At 48.4% G+C, this 24,083-nt stretch overlaps 5 protein-coding genes across 6 annotated transcripts; all 5 read left to right on the forward strand.

Moving 5' to 3' along the window:
• The first annotated feature begins 4,063 nt into the window (after positions 1-4,063).
• Positions 4,064-6,009, forward strand: LOC125509730 (Tetratricopeptide repeat (TPR)-like superfamily protein). Its single transcript, XM_048674754.2, has one exon. The coding sequence runs from the start codon at positions 4,135-4,137 to the stop codon at positions 6,007-6,009; it is 1,875 nt and encodes a 624-aa protein (XP_048530711.2). The 5' UTR covers positions 4,064-4,134.
• Positions 6,010-6,183: 174 nt separating this feature from the next.
• Positions 6,184-8,019, forward strand: LOC125509731 (uncharacterized). 2 transcript variants are annotated; one of them, XM_087526430.1, is made up of 3 exons: positions 6,184-6,357; positions 6,993-7,071; positions 7,186-8,019. In XM_087526430.1, exons 1-3 carry the CDS (start codon positions 6,184-6,186, stop codon positions 7,608-7,610), a joined length of 678 nt encoding a protein of 225 aa, XP_087382556.1. In that variant the 3' UTR covers positions 7,611-8,019. The 2 variants fall into 2 exon arrangements, with proteins under 2 accessions (XP_087382556.1, XP_048530712.1); XM_048674755.2 differs by lacking the exon at positions 6,184-6,357 and having other exon boundaries at positions 6,469-7,067; positions 7,186-7,993.
• A 5,711-nt stretch (positions 8,020-13,730) lies between these two features.
• LOC125509732 (putative galacturonosyltransferase 4) lies at positions 13,731-17,787 on the forward strand. The gene is made up of 7 exons (XM_048674756.2): positions 13,731-14,123; positions 14,203-14,292; positions 14,536-14,939; positions 15,549-15,817; positions 15,927-16,284; positions 16,494-17,069; positions 17,269-17,787. The coding sequence occupies exons 1-7, from the start codon at positions 14,000-14,002 to the stop codon at positions 17,542-17,544; spliced, it is 2,097 nt and encodes a 698-aa protein (XP_048530713.2). The 5' UTR covers positions 13,731-13,999; the 3' UTR covers positions 17,545-17,787.
• A 133-nt stretch (positions 17,788-17,920) lies between these two features.
• Positions 17,921-19,673, forward strand: LOC147971917 (uncharacterized). Its single transcript, XM_087526431.1, has one exon. The coding sequence runs from the start codon at positions 18,302-18,304 to the stop codon at positions 19,238-19,240; it is 939 nt and encodes a 312-aa protein (XP_087382557.1). The 5' UTR covers positions 17,921-18,301; the 3' UTR covers positions 19,241-19,673.
• Positions 19,674-22,462: 2,789 nt separating this feature from the next.
• Positions 22,463-22,876, forward strand: LOC147971918 (uncharacterized). Its single transcript, XM_087522883.1, has one exon. It carries the CDS (start codon positions 22,463-22,465, stop codon positions 22,874-22,876), a length of 414 nt encoding a protein of 137 aa, XP_087379009.1.
• The last annotated feature ends 1,207 nt before the right edge of the window (positions 22,877-24,083 follow it).

Genomic DNA, 24,083 nt, shown 5'->3' on the forward strand with positions numbered 1-24,083 from the left:
TCATCAATATATGAGAGTTCTTGATCCTATCTTGCAGTCTATAGTCACCTATTATGTGTTATGATCCGTTAACCCCGAAGTGACAATAATCGGGATACTTACCGGTGATGACCGTAGTTTGAGGAGTTCATGTATTCACTATGTGTTAATGCTTTGTTCCGGTACTCTATTAAAAGGAGGCCTTAATATCCCTTAGTTTTCGTAAGGAAACTGCTGCCACGGGAGGGTAGGACAAAAGGTGTCATGCAAGTTCTTTTCCATAAGCACGTATGACTATATTCGGAATGCATGCCTACATTACATTGATGAACTGGAGCTAGTTCTGTATCACCCTAGGTTACGACTGTTACATGATGAACCGCATCCGGCATAATTCTCCATCACCGATCTATTTCCTACGAGCTTTCCATATATTGTTTTTCGCTTATTTACTTTTCCGTTGCTATTGCTATCATCACTACAAAATACCAAAAACATTATTTTTACTACTGTTACCATTTTGCTACCGTTACCACTGCTATCATATTACTTTGCTACTAAACACTTTGCTGCAGATACTAAGTTTCCAGGTGTGGTTGAATTGACAACTCAGCTGCTAATACTTGAGAATGTTCTTTGGCTCCCCTTGTGTCGAATCAATAAATTTGGGTTGCTCTACACTTGAAAACTGTTGCGATCCCCTATACTTGTGGGTTATCATTCATCGAGTTTGAAAAATAGTTCAACGATTTTGAAAGAAGTTCACAAATTTGAAAGAAAAAAATCATCAATCTTGAAAAAACATCATCGGATTGGAAATAAGTTCATCAAAATTGGAAATAGTTCATCAAATCTGAAAAAAATGTTTATCAAATTTGAAAAAAGTCCATCGAATTTGAAAAAAATCATTAAAATTTTAAAAATGTGGATAGATTTGAAAAAAAATAATCATCGAATGAGGAAGAAGCAAAAATAAAAAAGAACACAGAAAACTAAATATGAAAAAGACAAATGAAAAACATAATGAACGAACGGAAAGATGATAGGACAAAAAACGATGGAACTTATCGCATCAAGTTTGCGTAGGGGGGTGGTTACCACAATGCGCGGTGAACCAGAAAATCTTGTGTTCGATTACCAGCTCTAGCTGATTTTTGGCTCTAAACGAGAAAGACGATGGGTTGACGGGAGGCGAACGAAACGGGCCAAGCCCAGCTAATGCGGCTGCAGACGCTGGTTTGTAGAAACAGTAATAACTGACGCCTGCAGCGCCAAATAGGGTTTGCCGCAGGGTCCCGCATCTGAAGAACATGTTGAGGTTAAGTGTCCAGACCTCTTCTGGGCTTGGCCCAAATACCGAGATTTTCATGTTGTCCTAAAACAATAGTAGGCCGGGTTGCAATAGTCTCTTTAAGCAAGGCCACATTTTGCTCCCGCCTTCGCTGATCCTCCTTTCTGCGCGAGCCCATCTCCACTCATTTTTCTTTTTAGAGAACCCCCCTCGGTTTTCAATCAGATGTTGCCACCTTAGTATATGAATTTAATTCCGTAGGATTTAGTCTATAGGTTAACATAGCAAATTCACACATGCTTACCTACACTCACCTCTATGAACACAGGCACACACATCCTTCATACGAGCACCTCCGATATTGAGGCGACATCACATATTGAGATTGACGAAGTCACACAGATGCCTCATAGTCGACAGAAACATCTACTCTCACTGAACAAACATCGCCGAAAAGTCTGAAATAAATCCAGATAAATCAAGTGTTGTAACATAACCATCTTGGAGTTGGTTGTGAGTTTCTCGGTTCTTGGTCCTTCATGTGTTGCGGGGAATGCTTGAATCTTGTTTAGACAATGTTATGGTTCCACCATGACACTGTTGTATGGGCTCATCTCTCTCATCCTTGATGATTATGTTGTGCAAGATAACAAATGTTGTCACGGCCTCTGATAGGCTATGACCCTTCAATACTCAGTAGGACCATGAAAAATCGCAAAGTTTAACCACACAAAGATGTCACTCAACATCATTCCTAGTAGATTCTTGGCACATTGCAATGTGAGATTTCTTGTTACCTTAATGGCGCTGGATTATCTTTACAAATGTGGTCCTTGGAGGATGGATATCATCGGCAAGATACTACCCCATATTGTATTCAGGACCATTGCAACATAATTGCAATATGGAATGTTACCAACAACCAACCTTGCAAAAAAAGAGGCCATTGTGATAGTTAGGCATCCCGAAGTATAAATGTCAAATCCATAAATCATGTGATGCAACTGCCTCAAGAATGATGGTTGGATCATGTCAATGCCCTTTCTACCGACCTTTCCATGTCAAAGGACGATTCTTCCATGTCCAATGCATACAATCATTGGATCCAAGGATCTCTGGTCAACCTCTCTCTTCACTCTCTGTCATGAGCCCCTTGGTATCTTCATCGGTGAAAACCCTCAAGTACTCTGGTTTAGAGATCTCGATCACGGCTTTGGTGAATCTATTCACACACATGAGGATGAGATCTTCTCCAACATCAATGGCATCGACTATACATCCAAATGAAAGCACTCACACGGTCGTTTTAATCTTCAACAATGGACTTGCACTTGATTCTTCACAGAATCCTTCTCTGTTAAAATCAATGATCATGCTTATCCACAACTCTTGCAACGGTGTTGAAGATATCCCAATGCATCTGAAATCGGCTTCAAAAATATCTAGGGGATATATTGCGTTAGGCGCGTTCATGGGCAGAGAGTCAAATATCTTATTTTTCATGTACTACTTACTCTTTTCTCACTTCTACGAACCTTCTATCCATAACGAGTTCCAGGTTTGGTGAATCAGTGTGGGAGTAGATAAAACAATTGTTGAGTACACAATATAACCATGTAGCTCATCCAGAAGATCATGAATGACTGGTATTGGCCATTTCTTTTTTACGTTTTACGCATTGAGTTGCCTATAATCCATAGGTGCCATCCCTCACTAGAGATCATCATGACCATGGATCATATCTCGAATAATCCATATGTAACCAATCTGGGAACCATGCCTCGATCTCCTGAAATCACCCGCTTAAGTGATCGCGCCCAACGCCACCTCGATACCATGTTCCTCTTCTTCTTCTTCTTCTACACATTAGAGTGTTTCATGATCAATTTGAGAACTGTACTCAATGAATAACACAAAAAACATGAACAATAACAGTTGGGGCAATTTCTCAAACACCTTGTGGGCTGTGGTGGGCGGAGCGACGACGGTTGGCGATGGAACCTCGACTAGGGCTGGACGACGCCGGATCTCGCGCCTGGAGGCGACTCATGTGGTGGGGATGTAGGGCCGACAATGGGGGGGGGGGGGTTACTTGGCCGATTCCGGCGGCGTCGACCGGCTAGGGCTCAGAAATGTGCCTCCTACGCCATCTTCAAGGTTGGCCGATTCGATTTCCAGCGAAAGGGACCTCACAATGATGGGACGGAGCTCTGCGATGGTAGCCACAGGGGCAGTGAAAACGATGATTCCGACACTGGCGAGTGTGGTAGACCAAATTTGTCGAGATGTTGTGTTGCTAGAGTATGGACCCGAGGGGTGAGATGTCATGATTGAAAAGTTGACCTTCTAAAAAATTAAATGAATCGGGGATGGACTAGAAGGTGCTTAATCTTTAGAATACAAAAAATAGACTAAATTTGACTTATGTGGGATGGGCTAGAGAGGCCCTTGCTACTCTCTTAACGACTTTCTAATCGATCAAATTAGCCATTCTTTTAAAAGGTACTACCTCCATTTATAAATATATGATGTTTTGGATATTTTAATGCTATGAACTACCTACGGAGTGAAATGACTGAACAAACAGACTAAAACATCTCTATATACATTCAATTCAGAAAAAAAAGTTGAACACTTTTTAGTACTCCCTTTATCTCATAATATAAGATCGTTTTGCAAACTAAAACAGCTTGCAAAACGGTCTTATATTATGGGACGGAGGGAGTATTTGTGAACGGATGGAATAGTAAAAAAAAGGAGAATTAGCCAAAATAGAAAATATTTTTTCTCGCTGTATACGGACCCTCGTTCTCGCATTCTCGCGAGCAGAACGTCGGACACCGGCCGCCCCTTTCGCCACCTCCATGAGAAAGCCCCACAAGCTTCTGCCCAACTACCTTCTCCTCTACCGACACACCAGACCCTGCACCTCAACCGCGGCCAACCCCGTCCCGGCCGCCTCCGCCGTCCTCCGTGACCTCGATCTCCTGGACGCTGGCGAGCTCGCCCCGACCCCGCGCGTTTACCACTCGTTCATAACCGCCTGTACGCAATCCAAGAACCTCGAGGATGCCAGGAAGATCCACGCGCACCTGGCCAGCTCCCGGTTCGCCGGCGACGCCTTCCTCGACAACTCGCTCATCCACCTCTACTGCAAGTGCGGCAGCGTGCTGGAAGCGCGGAAGGTGTTCGACGGAATGCGGAGGAAAGACATGGTCTCCTGGACCTCGCTCATTGCCGGGTACGCGCAGAACGACATGCCGGCGGTGGCCATCAGGCTGCTCCCTGGCATGCTGAAGGGGCGCTTCAGGCCGAACGGGTTCACGTTCGCCAGCCTCCTCAAGGCTGCCGGCGCTTATGCTGACAGTGGCATCGGGAGGCAGATCCATGCTCTTGCTGTGAAGTGTGACTGGCATGAGGACGTCTATGTTGGGAGCGCGCTCCTCGACATGTATGCGCGGTGTGGGAAGATGGACATGGCCACCGCAGTGTTTGACAAACTTGACTCGAAGAATGGGGTTTCTTGGAACGCATTGATCTCCGGGTTTGCGAGGAAGGGTGATGGAGAGACTGCTCTGATGACCTTTGCGGAGATGCTGAGAAATGGGTTTGAAGCGACACATTTTACATACTCCAGTGTCTTCAGTTCTATCGCTCGTTTAGGTGCTCTTGAGCAGGGGAAGTGGGTGCATGCACATGTGATTAAATCTCGGCAGAAACTGACTGCATTTGTTGGAAATACATTGCTTGACATGTATGCAAAATCAGGGAGCATGATTGACGCGAGAAAGTTGTTTGACCGTATGGAAAATAAGGATCCAGTTACATGGAACACAATGCTCACAGCATTTGCACAATATGGACTGGGGAAGGAAGCAGTCTCCCATTTTGAGGAGATGAGGAAATCTGGCGTTTACCTGAATCAGATCACCTTCCTTTGCATTTTGACTGCCTGTAGCCATGGAGGACTGGTGAAGGAGGGCAAGCGCTACTTTGAAATGATGAAGGAGTACGATTTAGAACCGGAGATTGATCATTATGTTACGGTTGTTGCTCTTCTGGGCCGAGCTGGTTTCCTAAATTATGCTCTGGTCTTTATATTTAAAATGCCCATGGAGCCAACTGCTGCAGTTTGGGGAGCCTTGCTTGCGGCATGCAGAATGCATAAGAATGCTAAAGTAGGGCAATTTGCAGCTGATCATGTCTTTGAACTTGACCCAGATGATAGTGGTCCACCTGTCCTGTTGTATAACATATATGCTTCCACGGGCCAATGGGATGCTGCAGCCAGAGTGAGGAGGATGATGAAGACAACTGGTGTGAAGAAGGAACCTGCATGCAGTTGGGTTGAGATGGAGAATTCTGTGCACATGTTTGTGGCAAATGATGATACCCATCCACGAGCGGAAGAGATATATAAGATGTGGGGTGAGATAAGCAAGAAGATTAGGAAAGAAGGATATGTTCCTGATATGGATTATGTGCTTCTGCGTGTAGATGACCAAGAGAGGGAGGCAAACCTACAGTACCACAGCGAGAAGCTCGCGCTTGCATTTGCGCTGATCGAAATGCCTGCAGGGGCAACAATTCGCATCATGAAGAATATTAGGATATGTGGGGATTGCCACTCTGCTTTCAAATACATCTCCAAAGTTTTTGGAAGGGAGATTGTTGTGAGGGACACAAATAGATTTCATCATTTCAGTAGTGGATCTTGTTCCTGTGGAGATTACTGGTGATTCTGCCAAGATGTAGTGCGTTTATGAATCTACAAGGCCGTGGGTTGATTCAGTAACAGCCAACAGGAACCTTTTTATGGACTGATAAAGGGCAAACTATTTCTGCTTGATTGTCTCTGTTGACAGAGCAAACAGCAAGCATGCTGCGGCCCTGAAGATCATTTGGCATCCTTCATGAGGGATGGACTCCAGAAGACATGTGCTTTCATCCTTATAACGCAATCACTAAAATTTCGCAGGTTGCTAAAACAGCATCATTGTCTGCATGATTCCTGGGACAAAAGTAGACCTCCATTTGGAGGCACGATCTCCGACTGGAAACACACTTCAGATGGCTTTATTTTCCAGGTAAACATTCCCAACAACCTATCTTGCTCATACGTGCAAATGAATGATAGTCTGCCGATTTCCGGAACCTAATTTCCGCACCCGATAAATTCCAGAGAGAGAACAATTTAGATATCCGTAGTTCTACAAGTGTAAGGCTGGGTGATTTTGCTACATATGCATGGTGTGCATTTCAGGGTATATCGGTTTCAGCTCAGAGCTCACGAAGCGCAATGCACGTTGATTTTGCTAAGCATTGCCCTCTGGGACTGATGATGGCTCTTTTGTAGTCGCTTGCTCGTCGTTCTTTCGGTCCATGCTCCTCGACAAGGAACCCAACACCCCGCCCATGTCGCCAACGGATCCAAGCAAAAACGAACGTTTGTTAAACGAGCACTGCGAGTTACCAGCATGCATTCGTTAGAGTTTCAAAAATAAAGAGCATTCGTTAGAGTTTCAAAAAAAAAAATGCATTCGTTGGCATTTTTTTTCCTTCAGCGGGGCATGCACCGGCTGGCAATGCCAGCCCTAGCTGCCCGGGCCGCCTGGGCCTGCCGTGCACGTCTCCATCGGTACATTCTGCATGAACATGATGCATGCTCCCCCACCCTCTCCACCGATCTCCCCGTTATATACTCCCACCACCCCCTTCCCAGGAGCTCGACATCGCGACGTCCACGTACGGGCGCTCTCCTTCGTCGTCTCGATCAGGCCGGCCTCTCGTGTCTCAGGTGCGTCGCGTGCATGCCGGCCGTCGCCGCCATGCGTATGATATATGATATGGTTTGAAGGTGGGTCGAGGGGCCGGATTGATCAATGTCGACATGCATGTTCCATCTCCCGATGCAGCGCCCTCAGCCTGCATGGATCGGCGGCCGGAGGGCGGCAGGGCGAGGAAACGCGCGCGGGAGGAGCCGGACCAGGCGGCGGACTTCCCCTTCGACGAGGCGGCGGCGGCCACCGACGCCGGGGAGGCGTGGCGGAGGCCGCCGGGCGTGTTCCAGTTCCCCTGGCAGAAGTGCCGCGGCGGGCTCGGCGTGGCCGGCGGCGGCGGCTGGGAGCTGCGGGACGTCTTCTTCCACTCCCTCGTCGACGGCGGCGCCGCTGCCATCGGCGTGCCGGGCGACCGCCTCGTCTCGCCGCCGCCGCCCAGCAAGCAGCGCGCGCTCTTCGACGACGTCGACGCCTGGCTCGCCGCCGCCGACGACGGCGAGGTCGACCCCGTCTGGCGGTCGGCGATCAGGGGCGCCGGGCCCTCCGCGTCGGCGGTGTGACGAGACAGACGATGCATGGCGTGGGCCGTGGAGGGCCCCCGTCGCCGGTGGCCCCGCCTGACATTCAGTGCGCGGCGCCGCCTGGCCCATCGGCCTCGTGAAGCTGGCCTGGCCGCCTGGGTTGGCACGGGCCTGTTGATGATCACGATCAATTTGCTCCTGTATATATGATGATTGCTGCCAATAATTATTTACTCTCTCTTCATTTTTAAGCATCACTTTAATAATCACAAGTGTTGTTTCCAAATAGTTACACATCCTCTCTCAAGCCTCTAGGTAAAAATTTCGAAACCACATACATATCCATCTGAAACCTACTCATTTCCCGTATTTAAATATCATGTTTTAGATGACAGTCTTATTCTCTTTTTTTTGGCAAATAAATTCTTGCATTACTCGAGGTTTAAAGATGTCAGTCTTATCATATGGTTACATTAGGAAAAGGTTGAATACATCACACATGTTGATAGGTTATTGAAGTGTTTTTTTCGTTGATATATCTCTTGACACTCTGTGGATTTTTTATTATTTGTGTCTAACACAAAAGGCAAAACAAAACAATAGACAAGTAAGCAATACCACAATAGTACTCATGACCTCATTTTTTCTTGGGTGCAATAACATATTTATAGTTGTAGTTTTTAAAGGCTCCATGTCTCAGAGCATAAAATTTAACGATATCCATGAATTATCCTTTTTATAGTTTCTCATCATGTCAAAGTGCCTCAAAACTTCAATTGAGATGGAATGAATAGCGATGAATTTCAAAAAAGAAATTGCAGAAAATCCACACTAATACATTCGCGGCATTCTCCCCCCTTTTGTTGGTCAAACGTCGAATGTATAAGCATGGATTTAGAAAAAAGAAAATTGGAAATATATTACTCTTCGGGATTTTAAAAGTTTGACCATGTCCCTGTACAAAACGATAACTTACAAAATAGTGGATGGGGTAGTTCAGTACGAATGATGGTTATGTTAAGAATCAAAAATCTCATCGATAATGCTTGGTTGGAGGTTGTATCCTCTGCCCATCAGATCAAACCCTGTGATCGATGCTTTTGTGTGTCCTATTAATGTGGATTATTTTAGCCGTCGAGGGCGACGTTCTCGTGGATAGCGAGATGACAGTGATGACTTCATCAATCTTGAAACTCTGCAACTTTGATCCTCGATATGTGTTATGTGAGTATATGTGATGGCGGTGGTGTGTATGTGCGCACTTACGTTGTACTTAATGTTTCTCAATTAAAAAATCTCGTCAATTAAGACACGCAGTCTTGACACGATGCTCATAATGAAAATCTCATCAATTAAGCTACGTGGTCTGGACATCATGCTCCGCCGGCATCTACCAGAGGATTACAAACATGTTCTTTTATCCATGTTGTTGTTTAGTACTACCCCTTGTTAAAACTTGAAGCATACAAATCCACGAAGTTACACTCTCGGACTTAGATAAGGTTTTAGTTAGAACAAACTCAGCTATAAATTCTACTTCATCTTCAATTTGTGGAATGTAACATTTTCCAACTCAATGATTCTACACTGCATTTGCATATAATTATCAAAACCAACTTTTGTTCTTTGTGAGGCTAGCATCATTGGAATTCCATAGAGCAGATGTACGACCGCGGGACAAACGAATGCCGAACCTTTGGTGAAAAGAGCTTGTAAAGGCGCAAAGACAAGAGACCAAAGGCAATCAAACAAAAAAAATTACAAAAGACATGGTGAGTGAACGACCAAAGGGTTTTGGTGGAAATCAGAACCAAAATACACTTGAACAAATCAACAACATATCACAACCTTTTAGTACGGAATTACAAGGAAAAATCACACGAGACATTCTTATATTTAAGGTAGCGCCATCGGTTGTGGATCTGGTCCAATCTTTGATGTGGATGCATCAAAAGAATAATGATATTAAATCAAAAGACACAAGAAGTATCGCAACACCGTCTCACTTCTTCCGTGATTTCGCTGTCTAAAGAGGAGATCATTAGGATGACTCAATGTTCCCCACCATCCACGACCGCGGTCGTTGAGCTCGTCACGTCACCCCCCCCCCCCCCCCCCCCCACCCCACTGGAACCCCGGTGCCTCATGACATTGTTTCAGATATAGACAAATTCAAATGAATTATACTACTATTTACCAATGCCATATTACGTTGAAATGAGTAATGGCAAGCGTGGGCACGCCGGCCGTGCCCACAGTCCCGGAGCACATTTTCCGGAGAGGTGGCTGTGGGAGGACGGCGGTGGGTGTACACGTTGACAAACTCGTGCGCGACGGCCCACCGGGGTGGTACAAACTCATGTCGCCGGACGCCGGGGTAGCGCGCTGCACGGGTGCATGGCGACTAGGATGATTCTCGGTCGTCCGTGCCCCTTCCCCCCACACACACAGCCCGATCATCATTTGCTGCTTTAAGAAAGCTGATACACACGGTACGTACGGTACTACTACGATGCCATGCGATGTAAGCAACCTTTTTTGCTTTCTGGTGGCCTGCGTCCTCGTTTTGTTCTCACGCTGTCAGCCGCTACGCGCGCCTCACAACGTGCTAATCCGTAATGATTTATTAATGCGCCTTTGTATTTTGATTCAAATTTTGACATTTAATTTAACTATTAAACATAATTTGTATACCCTAAAAATAGTACTATCATTGAAAACCACTTTCACATTTGAATCTGATAATATAAATTTTATGCCATACAACTTATAATTTGTTAGTCAAACCTACGGTCAAAGTTGGGCACAAAATACAAAAGGGATCTTTTGTACGTAGGCATGCATCCTCGCTCCCGCTCTATACGAAAAGGCTAGTACATATCTCTAGTACAGATGCTTCATGTTACATCAAAAACTATTTTGAAAATTTTAAATAACACAAAAGAAAAAATATTACTCCCTCTAACCCACCGACTTAGTACAAAATTATAGTAAATCAGCAACAATTAATAAGGATCGAGGGATAGTACTTTTATTATTCCTACATAAATACTACGTAAACGACAATTCATGTAATTAAGCACGAAAATGAACCTGCTGTATATCAGATTGTAACTTACTGATTTGTTTATTGTTTTTTTTCCTTTTGTAACTTACTGATTTGTTTTTCCACACGCTCCAGCAGATTGAAGGACGTTCATATAAAATTATTCATTTTTTTAGCTGCCGGTTATGCCTAGAGCTCTTAAAAGAACGCAAAGCATTAGCTATTTTAAATCTATCTAGGACAAAAAATTTAAACAATTCTGAAATAAAAATATAAGGGCAACTCCAACACGGACCCCTTAGGCCAACTCCACCGCACGACCCTATCTTGTCCGGCCCCGTTCATTTGGGATAAAACGGACAAAGAAGGCGGCCCAGCGCGCGGCGGCCCGGACCCATCTTGTTTGTTTTGTGTCCGGGCCGACCCATTTCGAGCGCAAACTTGCACCGGGTTTGGGTCGCGACGGACATCAAACGGACGCGCGCCTCGTCCGCGTCAGGGCCGCCTGGCAGGCGGCCACCTACCTCCCACCCGCCCACATAAATGCACACGAGCGGACGGCCCCACCTGTCATCCGCACGTCGAAGGGCCGCGTCCTTCTTTAAGTGGGAAGCGTGGATGGGTCGTCGTCCACACTGCCACACGCCATCCCGCGACCTCCTCGAAACCCGACAGCCCCAGTCCCAAACCCTAGCCAACACCTCGCCGGCCGGCCGCCCGCTGCCATGGGCCGCAAAGGCAAGCACGGCCGCGAGGCTGGTTCCTCGTTGGGACGCCGCCGCGGCTCGCCATCGCAACCACGCTGGGCCCCCGCGCCGCCCGCCTTCTCCATCGCACCCACGTCCGCCGGCGAGCGCGACCGGCATTACGTCCGGTCGTCGGTGTGCCGCCGTTATTGGGAGACGAGGACGCCGCTCCCTTGGAGCGACGTCCATCTCCCCAATAACTAGCATCTGTCCGCCGACCGGGTCCCGATCCCGCCGGTCCCGACGAGCGGCCGTGCGCGCGGCAAGGAGATCGAGCGCCGCTGCCGCCTCCTCCCCGACGACCTCTTCTACGACCCCAGGTACGTCCCCGACGCCGGGCTCTGGGACACCTGGTTTCGTGACGAGCACGACACTAGGCGCGCGTCGTTCTTCGCCGGCACCTCGACGGGGCTGCGGCGGCCACGACAGGAGCAGGGGCGTACTCGGGTGCGCGGCATGACGCCCACGCTGTCGCCTTCACCGTCACCGTCGCCACCTCCCCCTCCTCGCATGACAGCGGAGGAGGAGGCCCGTCTCCTGTCGCGTGTCATGGACGACTCCATGAACACGCACGACGAGCGGCAGTGGCACGCCCTGGAGGAGACCATGGCCCTCTCTGCCGCCGAGGACGTCGCCTTCCCGGAGATGGCGGCCGTCACGGAGGAGCCGACGGAGGAGGCGTTGCCGGCCGCGTTCCAGCAGTTGCTGGGCCAGGGGTGGGGCTGGTCCTGCACTGCTCTGGAGATGGCCGCCGGCGTGGGCGTGAACTGGTGCCCCACTCCGCCGCGGTCACCGGAGTGGGAGGCGTCGCCCCGGGAGGAGGTGGTGCAGGCACCTCCGGCCGTCCAGCCAACTCCCGTCTACTACGCACCGCCGCCCCATTTGTGGACGCCGCCGGCCTACGTCGACCTCGTCAGCGACGACGACGACACCGGCGGCCAGTGAAGACGGCGACGGCCACGACACCGACGGGCACGGCAGGAGCGCGCGGGAGGAGTTTTTTTATTTTGTTTTTATATGTTAATTATGAAACTGGGCCTTTTAAGTGGCCGTGGAAACTGGGCCGTTTTGTGGCCGACCCCTATATATGTTTTATGTTTTTTTAAATGCGTTTATTTACTTTTTTAGTTATTTCATTCCAGTTTTTATATTTTTTTTATTCACGTCCACCCTGGACACGATTTGGGGTGCGGCCGCGCGGTGGACGCACGCACGCCCCATCTGACAATGCCGGACATGGGTGAACTCATCGGCGCTCCAAAGAGACAAAATCCGGTCAATTCGAACGTCCGTTTGAAGTCGCGCGGTGGAGTTGGCCTTAGACGGACAGGATATCCGTCCGCGAACGACAATGATACGACAAGCGCTACTCAACCTTCTCGCATAGTACATTCCAAACAAGATTTGAACAAACATGTCATAGAAATATTGTTTTCTAGATATTTTTTAATAAACTTGTAATAATACGTGAAGAAACTTAGTCGGAGACTGGCGAGAGTTTATCGTCGGATTTTATAGAGGATGAAAGGGCCTCGATCCGTGTGGTGTGACATGAATGTGCACTAAACCCAAACGGAGGTTGTACTACGTAAGCATATCCTGGCAGTTGCAACTGCCTGTGCGTAGTACGTAGGAGTAGGATCCACGCACGCACACGGCACGCGCGGGGCCTGCTGCTGGGATGGGCGCACGGCACACGGCTTCGGCGGTCCGTCCGTGCCAGTACTACGCCGCGTGATTCGCAGAGAATGGACGCGCGCACGAGCAGATCTGCAGGCGGATCACCCGGTCGAGGGAGAAAAGCACCAAAGAATGGTGCCGTCTGAATCTTCTGAACGAGAAGCGCGCACTCAAGGATGGATACCTTTCTCATTCTCCTCCGTCTCAAAATGTCACTCGAAAGACATGCTTAACTCACTGGCGTCACTTTCACCCTTTTTTGTTGTTGTTGTTGAAGAACATTCACCCATTTAATTCGGCCCATCTCCGCCCTAAAAACCCCCCGGTATATCTGTCTGTAGCACCTGTGCGGTCTCATTTACTCGGTCTATCCACCTCTGCCCGTGTGGCCCGTGATGCCTCTGCTGTCCCGTGCGCCCACAGACCACCGCTCCCATATCCAAACGCCGACTCTGTTTCTCTATGCACAAACGCCGAACCAAATCTGACCAAATGCTTAGCAAATATAGGAGCGGTAAATACGATCTTGTATCTCTGTACCACAGATTATTGTATTATTAGGCTGTATCTCCGTACCGTTGCAAATCTGGAGAGAAACATCTCCATGAAACCCGTCTGCCCCACAGGCCACGGGCCACGGGAATAGAAAATTCGTGCGATCCAGCGCGTGTAAGGCAGGCAAAGGTGCCGGTGGAAAGGAAAGAAACCACTCGAGTCCAAACCGGCGCAGCACGCATCGCACCGCATGGGCCGCGCACCGCTCCCACGTTACCCATCCTGAGCCCTGACTGACTCACTGCCGCCCCGGAATTTCGCGTCCGCCGCGCGTGCCGACGCCCGAAGCCCCCCGAACCCTCCCCGAAGCCGGAAAGCAAACCCCCCTCGTCCGGCGGCGGCGGTGCAGTGCGCCGTCCGAGGCTCTCCGGCCGCCGGCTGCGGGTGCGGGGCCCACGGACATGGCGGGGGCCGCGCGGGGCCGGCGGTGCCGGGGCGCGGTGCTGCTGCTGCTCGTCGCGTCCGTGCTCGCGCCCCTCGTGCTCTACGGCCGCTCCCCCGTCCCGTACCTCCCGGACTCCACCGGTACGTGCGGCTCCGGCGCCGGCGGCAATGCGGCGAAGATCCGTTCTTGACTTGATTTGGTTCATGTATTGTCTTGCAGTGGCGAGGGGCGCGTTCGATCGGGGCGACGGGTCCGGCTCCAATCTGGTGTGGCCGCAAATGGCCGCGTCCGAGGTTTCTCTCGCCAAAGGTAGATGCCGCTTTTCCTCCCCCCTTTCGTTTTGCTTGCCTAATCTCGGGAAGGCATGAGTTTCACTGACTGTAGATTAGACCGTGAAAATGGTATAGAGATAGATTGAGTCTGTTTTCACCACAGTAAGAACGAATGAACCAACTTCTTGCACTTTTTTTGGTGAAGCAGTCGCCAGTTGAGTCATCCGTGGGTAAACGCATCTGATTTTTGTTGGAACTCTGTGTGAATTGCTTTTTGTAGATTTGACAATTGAGAGGCTAGGGGAGCACAAGAACCGGGTGCTGTCGGCGACTGACGACTGGCAAGCAGTTGAGGTAGCCAGGAGCCATCCATCAGAAAAGAAAATTGATACCTGGGAGGACCCTGTGTCGCGAGATGCTGATCAGGTGGTTGCTGTGGGAAATGACAGTGCTCAGTCTACACAGGATGGCATGATAAAGGAAGTTGTTAGCACCGACGGACGAGCAGATGGATTTCGTGATCCCGGCGATAGCAGGGTAGCTGAAGAGCAGGACGGACAAGTGATGGATGAAAAAGAGTTGCAGGATGCAACTGAGCTAGAGCACAAAGATGGATCTGGCGCATCTGAGAATAACATTGCTGGAACAGATACTGCTGGAAATCTGACATCGTCTTTGAATAAGGTAAAAAGTTATTAGAGAAGCCCTTTCCCTTTCTAAGGGAGGGGTATATTTCTGGAAGACTGAATCCCCTTCTAAGGGGGTAAATTAGTGGAAGACTGAATCATGGATACAGACCTGCCTGACATGTCTGGGTCATCTTACCTAAATGTAGGACGCAAAACTAACCTATGACTGAACCTTGCAGCACATCTATATTACTACTCAGTACCTAAGCTCATACTCATCGTATGAAGGTAAAATATTTGTGCACTGAATGAACTGGAATGGAGGTGATATTATTTATTGTAAAAATCAAATTTATTCTATGACTACTCCCAAAGACATTGCAGCCATCTTAATGGATTGGCAAATATATGCCTATTATTTCCATTCCCATTTTGCAATGTTACTGTTTTGTGGTCTGTTTCTTACCTTTTTGTGAACATTAGGACTAGAACACTGAGTGACGAGCGATTAGAAGTCCTGAAAGTCTACTCTTATATTTTACACCATGTTGATAGTTATGTTTACACTGTAGCTTGTTTATTCAGTCACAACAGAGCATGTTATGTGTTCTGCCAGTTACCATCTTTCAGGGTTGTTCTAACAGCTAGTGTTTTAATTGTCCAGGAAAGCATTGCTGATACATCATCTGATCAAACTACACATGCTAGTGCCAATGCTGATCTCGCCACATTAGTGAGTAGCACTGATCATTCCGCAACTTCCCCAGATGCTACAATCCGCATCATCAAGGATCAATTGATAAGAGCAAAGACATATCTTGGTGTTCTAGCTTCTAGAGGAAATCATGGTACCGCCAAGGAGTTACGTGCACGAATGAAGAATATCCAACGAGCACTTGGTGGTGCAACCGATGATGGGATGCTTCCTCAGAAGTACTTTCTCTTTCACTGTACTACTGAATTTCCATTGTCATTATTGGTGTCTTGTACTTTGTATTGCGGTAATTATCTCTGAACTTACAAAACTTTCGGTTGCATGAAGTGTCCATGGCAAAATAAAAGCGATGGAGCAGACGCTGGGTAGGATCAAGAGAATGCATGATGGTTGCTCAGGTGCTGTGAACAGGCTCCGTACAAGCCTTCACTCAACAGAGGAGCGTCTTCAATCTCACAGAAAAGATGCCAACTATCTAGCTCAACTAGCAGCAAAATCTTTACCCAAAGGACTCCATTGTCTCCCATTGCGGCTTACAAATGAATATTATTCCAGCAACTCCAACAATAAGGATTTTCCAAATACGGAAAAGTTGGAAGACCCTCAACTCCATCACTATGCTGTTTTCTCAGATAATGTATTGGCTGCTGCAGTGGTTGTGAACTCCACTCTTGTTCATGCTAAGGTATTACCACTTGGTCAATGAGATAGCTAGCCAGGCAGCTGATTAATGATTGTGAACCGACTTCTGTTTTCTATTACCTCTGTACCAAATTGCCTGTCTTGAATTTTTCTAGATATGGATGTATCTAACACTATAATGTATCTATCAATCTCACTGTATTTAAGTTTGTACCTAAATCACTAATATGTACTCAATACTCTGTTCTGCAGAAACCAGCAAACCATGTCTTCCACATTGTGACAGATAGGCTTAACTACGCTGCAATGAAGATGTGGTTCTTGGCTAATCCCTTGGGTGAAGCTGCGGTTCAGGTTCAGAACATTGAAGAGTTTACCTGGCTGAACTCAAGCTACAGCCCAGTTCTGAAGCAGTTGGAATCCAGTTCGATGATTGATTACTACTTCGGGAGTGGGAAGGCTAGGCCGGGTGAAAATCCCAAATTCCGGAACCCAAAATACCTGTCGATTCTCAATCATCTGAGGTTCTATCTCCCTGAGATATTCCCGAAGCTTAACAAGGTGTTATTTCTAGACGATGATACCGTGGTGCAGCAGGACCTAAGTGCGCTTTGGTCGATAGATCTCAAAGGCAAGGTCAATGGTGCTGTTGAGACCTGTGGAGAGAGCTTCCACAGGTTTGATAAATACCTCAACTTCTCCAATCCTCTAATTGCCAGCAATTTTAATCCACACGCTTGCGGTTGGGCATATGGCATGAACATGTTTGATTTGTCGGAGTGGAGAAAGCAAAACATCACCGACGTCTACCACACCTGGCAGAACCTGGTGAGTTTATGAACTTATGAACAACATACTCCATTATAAAAAAGAGTCTTCACCGAGAGCTGAGGAGAGTTTATCCTGTAATAAGCTTTCAGCTATTCTGTCCTATTTTGATCTACAAGGAAATCCCTGTACTTGACCGAAACTGTCATCTCCCCATTCTTCAGTGGTATTTGACCCATGACTTATCTCATTTGTGCAGAATGAAGACAGGCTACTATGGAAGCTAGGCAGCCTCCCTGCAGGCCTTGTGACGTTCTGGAACCGCACTTTCCCCCTCGATCGCTCGTGGCATCTATTGGGGCTCGGGTACAACCCAAACGTCAACGAGAAGGAGATCAGGCGGGCATCCGTCATTCACTACAATGGGAACCTGAAACCCTGGCTTGAGATCGGACTGTCGAAATACCGAAAATACTGGTCGCGGCATGTCAATTACGATCAAGTGTTCATACGGGAGTGCAATATAAACCCCTGAGTGGCAAACACGCTTCATGTATGGTTTCGTTATTCTTTTTTCGCTTGCTATAGGTTAATTCTTTATGCTCTAGGTTTTGTAAGATATCTAGAGCATCTACTATTGTTTTTCAGTGGTAAAGGTGCCCGTTCCTCCTATGTATGACTAACTGTAAAAGTGCCAGCTATTTAGTGGTAGGCTTTAGAACCAGACAGACACACGCTCCAGTTAAGAGCCACGTAGGCTATATATTGCGTTTTTATACTTGCTGACGCGGATGTAACAAGATGGTAGAAAAACTGTGCCCAGTTCCTGCATACTGCAATGCAAGTGTAGTCAGTTTTTTTTTTTTTTGAAAGTAGTCAGTTCGTTCTCTGTTCTGCCGCCACACATGAAATTTCGAAGTGGTTGCTGTGCTTATGTCGATCAGTTAAATTATCATAATAATCCACACGAAGTTTACAAACCCAGGCTGCAAACGACAGCTCCCAATGGACCGTTCAGAATGTGATCAAATCCAACAGAAAACGAGGTAATCCAATGGATGCCTTATCTTAACAAGATACTGTGGGCCTTAACTTGAAGATGACCCCTAATCCCAACAGAATTCCTTATCCAATCTCTACTTAGCCGGCGATTAGTTGAGATTCGTTTCCCCGATCCTCATGCACGGGCATCATATCATATGCCTATATATACGCGCTCTTTGCTGATCCTTGTGAAGTTTCGCAACGTACGCACATCATTCTGATCTGTTTAACTCTGCTCACCGTTCACGATGGCGAGAGCGCTCCTGGAGTCCGCGGGCGGCGCGGCGGCGGCGGCGGCGTGGGGTTTCCTGCCGCCGTGGCTCGCGGCGCTCGGCATGGTCGTGGCGTCGGTCTGGGCCGTCTCGTTCGCCGTGTTCCTCTGCGGCCGCAGCAGCTCGCGCGACGACGCCCCCAAGAAGAAGCCCGCCCCTGCTGCCCCGGCCCCGAAGGCGACCAGCTCCGTGAGTGTCGCCCCGGCCCCGAAGACGAGCGCGCCCGCGAGTGTCGCCACGGTCCCGATGGCGAGCCGACCCGCGAGTGTCGCCGCGGCCCCGAAGGCGAGCACGCCCGTGACTGTGGCCACGGCACCGAAGGCGAGCACGCCCGCGAGTGTCGCCGCGGCCCCGATGGAGAGCCGGCCCGCGAGTGTCGCCGCGGTCCCGATGACGAGCACACCCGCGAGTGTCGCCACGGCTCCGGTTGCGAGCCGACCCGCGAGTGTCGCCACGGCAGCGAAGGCGAGGACGCCCGTGAGTGTCGCCACGGACGCGACGTCGAGATGGCCCGTGAGTGTCGCCACGGCACCGATGGCGAGCCGACCCGCGAGTGTCGCCACGGCAGCGAAGGTGAGCAGGCCGGCGATCTTCGCGCCCACCACGGTGAGCTCGTCGAGGTCCGGGAGCACGGTAGTGGACACGACGGGGTGGTACGGAGCCGCGTACGCCTCCGGTGGATGCCGTGGCCACGGCCACGGCCACTGCCATGGGCAAGGTGGTGGTGGTGGCTGCGGCGGCGGCGGAGGTGGTGGTGGTGGTGGCGGCGGTGGCTGCGGCGGCGGCGGAGGTGGTGGTGGTGGCGGCGGCGGTGGCTGCGGCGGCTGCGGCGGCGGCGGAGGTGGTGGCGGCGGTGGCTGCGGCGGCGGCGGAGGTGGTGGTGGCGGCGGCGGCGGTGGCTGCGGCGGCTGCTAAAGTTCTGGTTGATTCTTCGGTCTTGTGGTGGCATGCATGCAAGGCGTATTAATGGCTGCTTGCATGCGTGGTGGTTATCTTTTTTTTTTTAAGATTCGGCAACCTTTATTAAACAATAATCATATCAGTTACAAGGAAGGGGAATAAGAAAACAGGAGGTTTATCTCGTCACTCTCCAGAAAAATTTCCTCTGTAACTAGCCCAAGCAAGCCCATGCGCTGCCGCATTACCTTCCCGAGCACAATGAACAACAGTCTAGTCGTATTAGTTTCAGGATCATGTATAACGACCATGGTGTTCTTTTAGCGTACAACCATTGTGCTCGTTAGCTGTGGATTTGTGTTTCGGACTTTTGGTTAGTTATTCCCTCTATAAGGTTTGGTCAAAATCAAACTTTGTAGTGTTTGACTAATTTTATATTAAAAAAATATAAATATTCATAATATGAAATCAATATTATCAAATGCACCATAAAACATATATTTATAATATATAGTTTTTAGTATTGCAGATGTTCAAATTTTTTTGTATAAATTTGGTAAACTTTGTGCAGTTTGATTTTGATCAAATCTTATATACGGAGTAAAAAGAAACAGATGAAGTATTAGTTAGTCTTCCTAGATTGCATCATGGTGTTATTTGTTCTTGGGGTTTTCCTATGTCAGTCCCTCGATCGGCACCAAATTAAATCCTGCAAATGTATTTGTTCTCCAGAAAATTATGGTTTTCAGGAATGTCTTTTTCGCTGTACTTATCCAACACTTGAGTTTATTTGATTTGAATCTGTTAGGGTATCTTCAACAGTTGTAAGATAGGTGTTGGTAAATTTGCCACCTAAAACATAGTGATGATGTGACATGTAATAAATGTAGAAAGAGAGCAAAGTTGTATGTAGTTTAACCAACAACCTTTGCACAAGCTCCTAGGTGAAATAGAGAGCAATTACATTTATTTTCTTACCATCTATTGGATAGCTTATATACAATCCATTGAAGTAGTTGTATGATAACTTGTTGGTTGATGACATAGACATTCTACCAACAAGACTAACATACGGCATCTCCAACAATTGTAAGATAGTTGTTGATAATTTGTCATCTAGGACATGGTGATGATGTGGCATGCAATAAATGTGGAGAGAGAGAGAGAGCAAAGTTGTATGTAGATTAACAAACAACATTTGCACAAACTCCAAGATGAAATAGAGAGCAATCACATTTATTTTCTCCCCATCTATTGGTTAACTTAGATACAACCCATTGAAATAGTTGTATGATAGCTTGTTGGTTGATGACATGGACATTTTACCAACAAGACTAACATACAACATGTTGGAGATGCCCTTATCTCCTCGACGCTGGCCGCTACGGTGCGGCGGCCACCAACCGTCCTCCCTCGCTGCCCGCTCACCGCTCGGGCAGCGGCGCCACCAACGCGCACCGTGGGCCATAGCCACATGCACCCCTCCCGTTGCTCGGCTTGACAGCGTCGGATGAGGAACCCACATGTGCTGGATTCGCAGCCCCCTCGTGCGAGTGAACTCTGGATCCCGCCTCTTTTCCGAGTATTCTGCTCCGGGGAGAGAACTCCGGGCCCTAGTTGGGACAGGTCCCACCCTTCCCATGTTGATCCAGTGCGCGAGGCCTTCTTAAGGCGCCTTGATGGCATGTGTCTTTGATACCTCAACTCTCGCCACTTTTGCAAGGACGCAGAGACCACCTTTGCTGCATCATATGCAAGCTTCCTGGCCACTTCGGCAAGGAATGCCCTCAAAATCCTAGGAACAAGGGTAGAGGAGGTAGTGCCAAAAATAGACTAGGTCCTCGGCTGCCGTCGCTCTCGATGCAATATCATCTCCGATAGCCCACTCCACCTCTACCGCCTACTCCGCCTCTTGTCACCATGGCCACCGTGGCCCGTTTCTCCCACACCAACCCATTGCGCCGCCCCCGCTCCAGCCATAAGGGGGTGGTCTCCTCCCCCGCCATGGACCAAGAGGTGTTTGCCTTCACCACACGCGGTCACGCTCTCGGCCCTGGGCGGAAAGGGGACAACAGACCCCCTGATTATGGGGCGCGCTCTAAAGGAGCAGTTGCACGTCTCATCGCACCTGCTATGTGTCATAGCGCACCACCTGGAGAACTACTTCGTCCAATTCGACGTGTCGATGCTCCGTGACAACATCGTAGCAAAGGGCTTCGTCATGGTGGACGCGCGCACTTCAACATCATGCCTTGGCATGAGAATGACCACACGACACTCCAAAAGTTCTCACTCCATGTCCACGTCGTCATCGAGAAGCTGCCTATGGAGTTTCCTTCAATGGAAGGGGCAGAGGAGGCGCTTGAAGACCTCTGCCGCGTCGACAGCGCGGCCATACAAAGACATTCGCCTAAGTGTGGATATGGGATGTCGCCCACATCCCGACCAAGCACACACTCTGCATGATGAAGCACGGCGCATGATGCATCGAGGAGATGATTGGCTACTCGCCGCTGGACCGCAAGGTTGCGCCGCCCCCAGGTTCATACGGAAGTGCAACATAAATCCCTGAGTGACAAACACTTTGTGTATGGGTTCGTTATTCTTCTTCTTTTTTTTTTGCTTGCTAGGCTAAATCTAGAGCATTTACTATATTATTTTTCAGTCGTAAAGGTGCCCGTTGCTCTTATAACCAACTGTAAAGGTGCCAGCTGTTTAGTGGTAAGGATTTAGAACCAGACACAGGCCCCAGTTAATAGCTACGTAGGCCGTGTTACGTTTTGTACTTACTGATGTGGATGTAGCTAATTTTTTTCGCAAATAACAAAGTCTTAATGTACGAATTTCATAATCCGCTGTGAAGAAAAGAAGTAGCAACGAAACTAGAGATAAGCTGAATTAGCATAATGATCCACACGAAGTTGTAGAAACTCAGGTTGCAGACGATGGCTCGCAGTTTATTAGCAATGGACTGTTCAGGATGTGATCAAATCGAATTGAAAACGAGGTCCGTCACCCGATGCCTTATCTTAACACAAGACAGTGTAGGCCTTAACAAGAAGATGAGCCCTGATCCCAACGGAGTTCCTTAACTAATCTCTAGTTAGTCGGTGATTAGTTTCGCCGATCCGCATCTACGGGCATCATATGCCTATATATACGCTCTCTTGCTGGCAGTACATCCGAAGCTCCGCTACACGTACACATTGTTCTGATCTGTTCAACTCTGCTCCATTCACGATGGCGAGAGCGCTCCTGGAGTCCTCGGGCAGCGCGGCGGCGGCGGCGCCGGGCTTCCTGCCGCCGTGGCTTGCGGCGCTCGGCATGGTCGTGGCGTCGGTCCGGGTCGTCTCGTTCGCCGTGTTCCTCTGCGGCCGCAGCAGCTCGCACGACGACATCGACGTCCCCAAGAGGAAGCCCGCCGCTGCTGCCACGGCGGCCAAGGCTAGCAGGCCGGCGAGCGTCGCGCCCACCAAGGTGAGGTCGTCGAGGTCCGGGGGCTCGGCGGTCGGCACGACGGGGTGGCACAGAGCCACGTACGCCTCCGGTGGATGCCATGGCCACAGCCACGGCCATGGTGGTGGCAGCGGCTGCCGTGGGGGCAGAGGTGGAGGTGGTGGTGGCGGTGGCGGTGGCTGCGGCGGAGGCTGCTAAGTTGGCGGGTTGATTCATTCGGTCTTGTGTTGGCATGCATGCACGGTGTATTAATGGCTGCATGCATGCACGGCATATTAATGGCTGCATGCATGCGTGATCATCTTAGGCTGGTCATAGTGGGAAGTAACTTATACTAGTGTCATGCATATGACACTAGTCTAAGTTACTACCTTCATAGTGCAAAGTAACATAGTACTAATGTCATAGAGGTCTTTATTTATTAGCTTGTAGACTCATCCTGCCTTGGAAAACGCTATGTTATAGTAACATATTATGTTACCATTTCTTATTAACTACATGCCACATAAGCAAAATTTTCTTGGAACGCGCTATGTTACTAGCTAAGTTACTCCCACTATGGCACTAGCCTTAGTTAAGTCAGTCTAGTGGTGTTAATTTCAGGATTATGTGTGTTCCGACCATGGTGTTCTTTTTGGCGATACAACCATCGTGTCGGTTAGCTGCGGATTAGTGTTTCGATTAGTTTGTCTTCCTAGATTATTCATTGAAGTGTTATTTGTTCTTGATTTTCTTATTTCAGTGCCTCGAATGTGGACGACTGAATGTAATTCAACAAATGTGTTTGTTGTTCTGAATGTTTTTTGTTGCGTGAATGTTATGTTCATGGTAGTTGGCCAAGATTCTAGTTTATATTCGAATCTTCTACTATAATCTAGTACTAGTAATCTTTATTATCCTCAATCTTAACCCAGAGTGATCACATCAACGTAAATTAGATATAGGAGAAATTACATTTAAGTCTGCTCTAATCCAATCTGTTTTTCATGAATACGCCGAAGCGTATCATCCCATTAATAAAGGATAGAAAGTACACTGTGGTGTTTCTCATGATGCATACGCGTTGAAGAGGGGGGGGGGGAGGGGGTCATCTTTCTTCTCCTTAGTCTTCACACATGTCATAGGATGGTCTAACAAACTTAAAACATAAGAAAACCAACCATAGACAACACTGAAAAACCAAAGTCTTCATGAAGAATAGGCCAACCCATCTTTTTAAGTGAGATTGGCTACTGAAACCAAGCAGAAGTGGCCTTGTCAAATGTCTTTGGCGTGCAGTGGGTTATCTCAAACCAAACACACCCTCAAACTCTAGAACAACGGTGTTGCGGTGTTGTCTTTAATAACATACCATTCAACCTAGAAATGTTTGACCTGTATAAATATGCTAAAAGGACTTGTATTT

The sequence above is a fragment of the Triticum urartu genome, chromosome 5A, assembly GCF_056163025.1.
Source record: "Triticum urartu cultivar PI428250 chromosome 5A, HENAU_Tu73, whole genome shotgun sequence".
Classification (NCBI taxonomy): Eukaryota; Viridiplantae; Streptophyta; class Magnoliopsida; order Poales; family Poaceae; genus Triticum; species Triticum urartu.

Bases quoted from the DNA above. Each gene is read 5' to 3' on its own strand.
- LOC125509730 (XM_048674754.2), top strand. From the start codon at position 4,135: ATGAGAAAGCCCCACAAGCTTCTGCCCAACTACCTTCTCCTCTACCGA.
- LOC125509731 (XM_087526430.1), top strand. From the start codon at position 6,184: ATGAGGGATGGACTCCAGAAGACATGTGCTTTCATCCTTATAACGCAA. The intron at 6,358-6,992 runs GTAAACATTCCC...CCCCCTTCCCAG, and splicing joins CAGATGGCTTTATTTTCCAG to GAGCTCGACATCGCGACGTC. The intron at 7,072-7,185 runs GTCGCGTGCATG...CTCCCGATGCAG, and splicing joins GCCTCTCGTGTCTCAGGTGC to CGCCCTCAGCCTGCATGGAT.
- LOC147971917 (XM_087526431.1), top strand. From the start codon at position 18,302: ATGGCGAGAGCGCTCCTGGAGTCCGCGGGCGGCGCGGCGGCGGCGGCG.
- LOC147971918 (XM_087522883.1), top strand. From the start codon at position 22,463: ATGGCGAGAGCGCTCCTGGAGTCCTCGGGCAGCGCGGCGGCGGCGGCG.
- LOC125509732 (XM_048674756.2), top strand. From the start codon at position 14,000: ATGGCGGGGGCCGCGCGGGGCCGGCGGTGCCGGGGCGCGGTGCTGCTG. The intron at 14,124-14,202 runs GTACGTGCGGCT...ATTGTCTTGCAG, and splicing joins GTACCTCCCGGACTCCACCG to TGGCGAGGGGCGCGTTCGAT. The intron at 17,070-17,268 runs GTGAGTTTATGA...TCATTTGTGCAG, and splicing joins ACCACACCTGGCAGAACCTG to AATGAAGACAGGCTACTATG.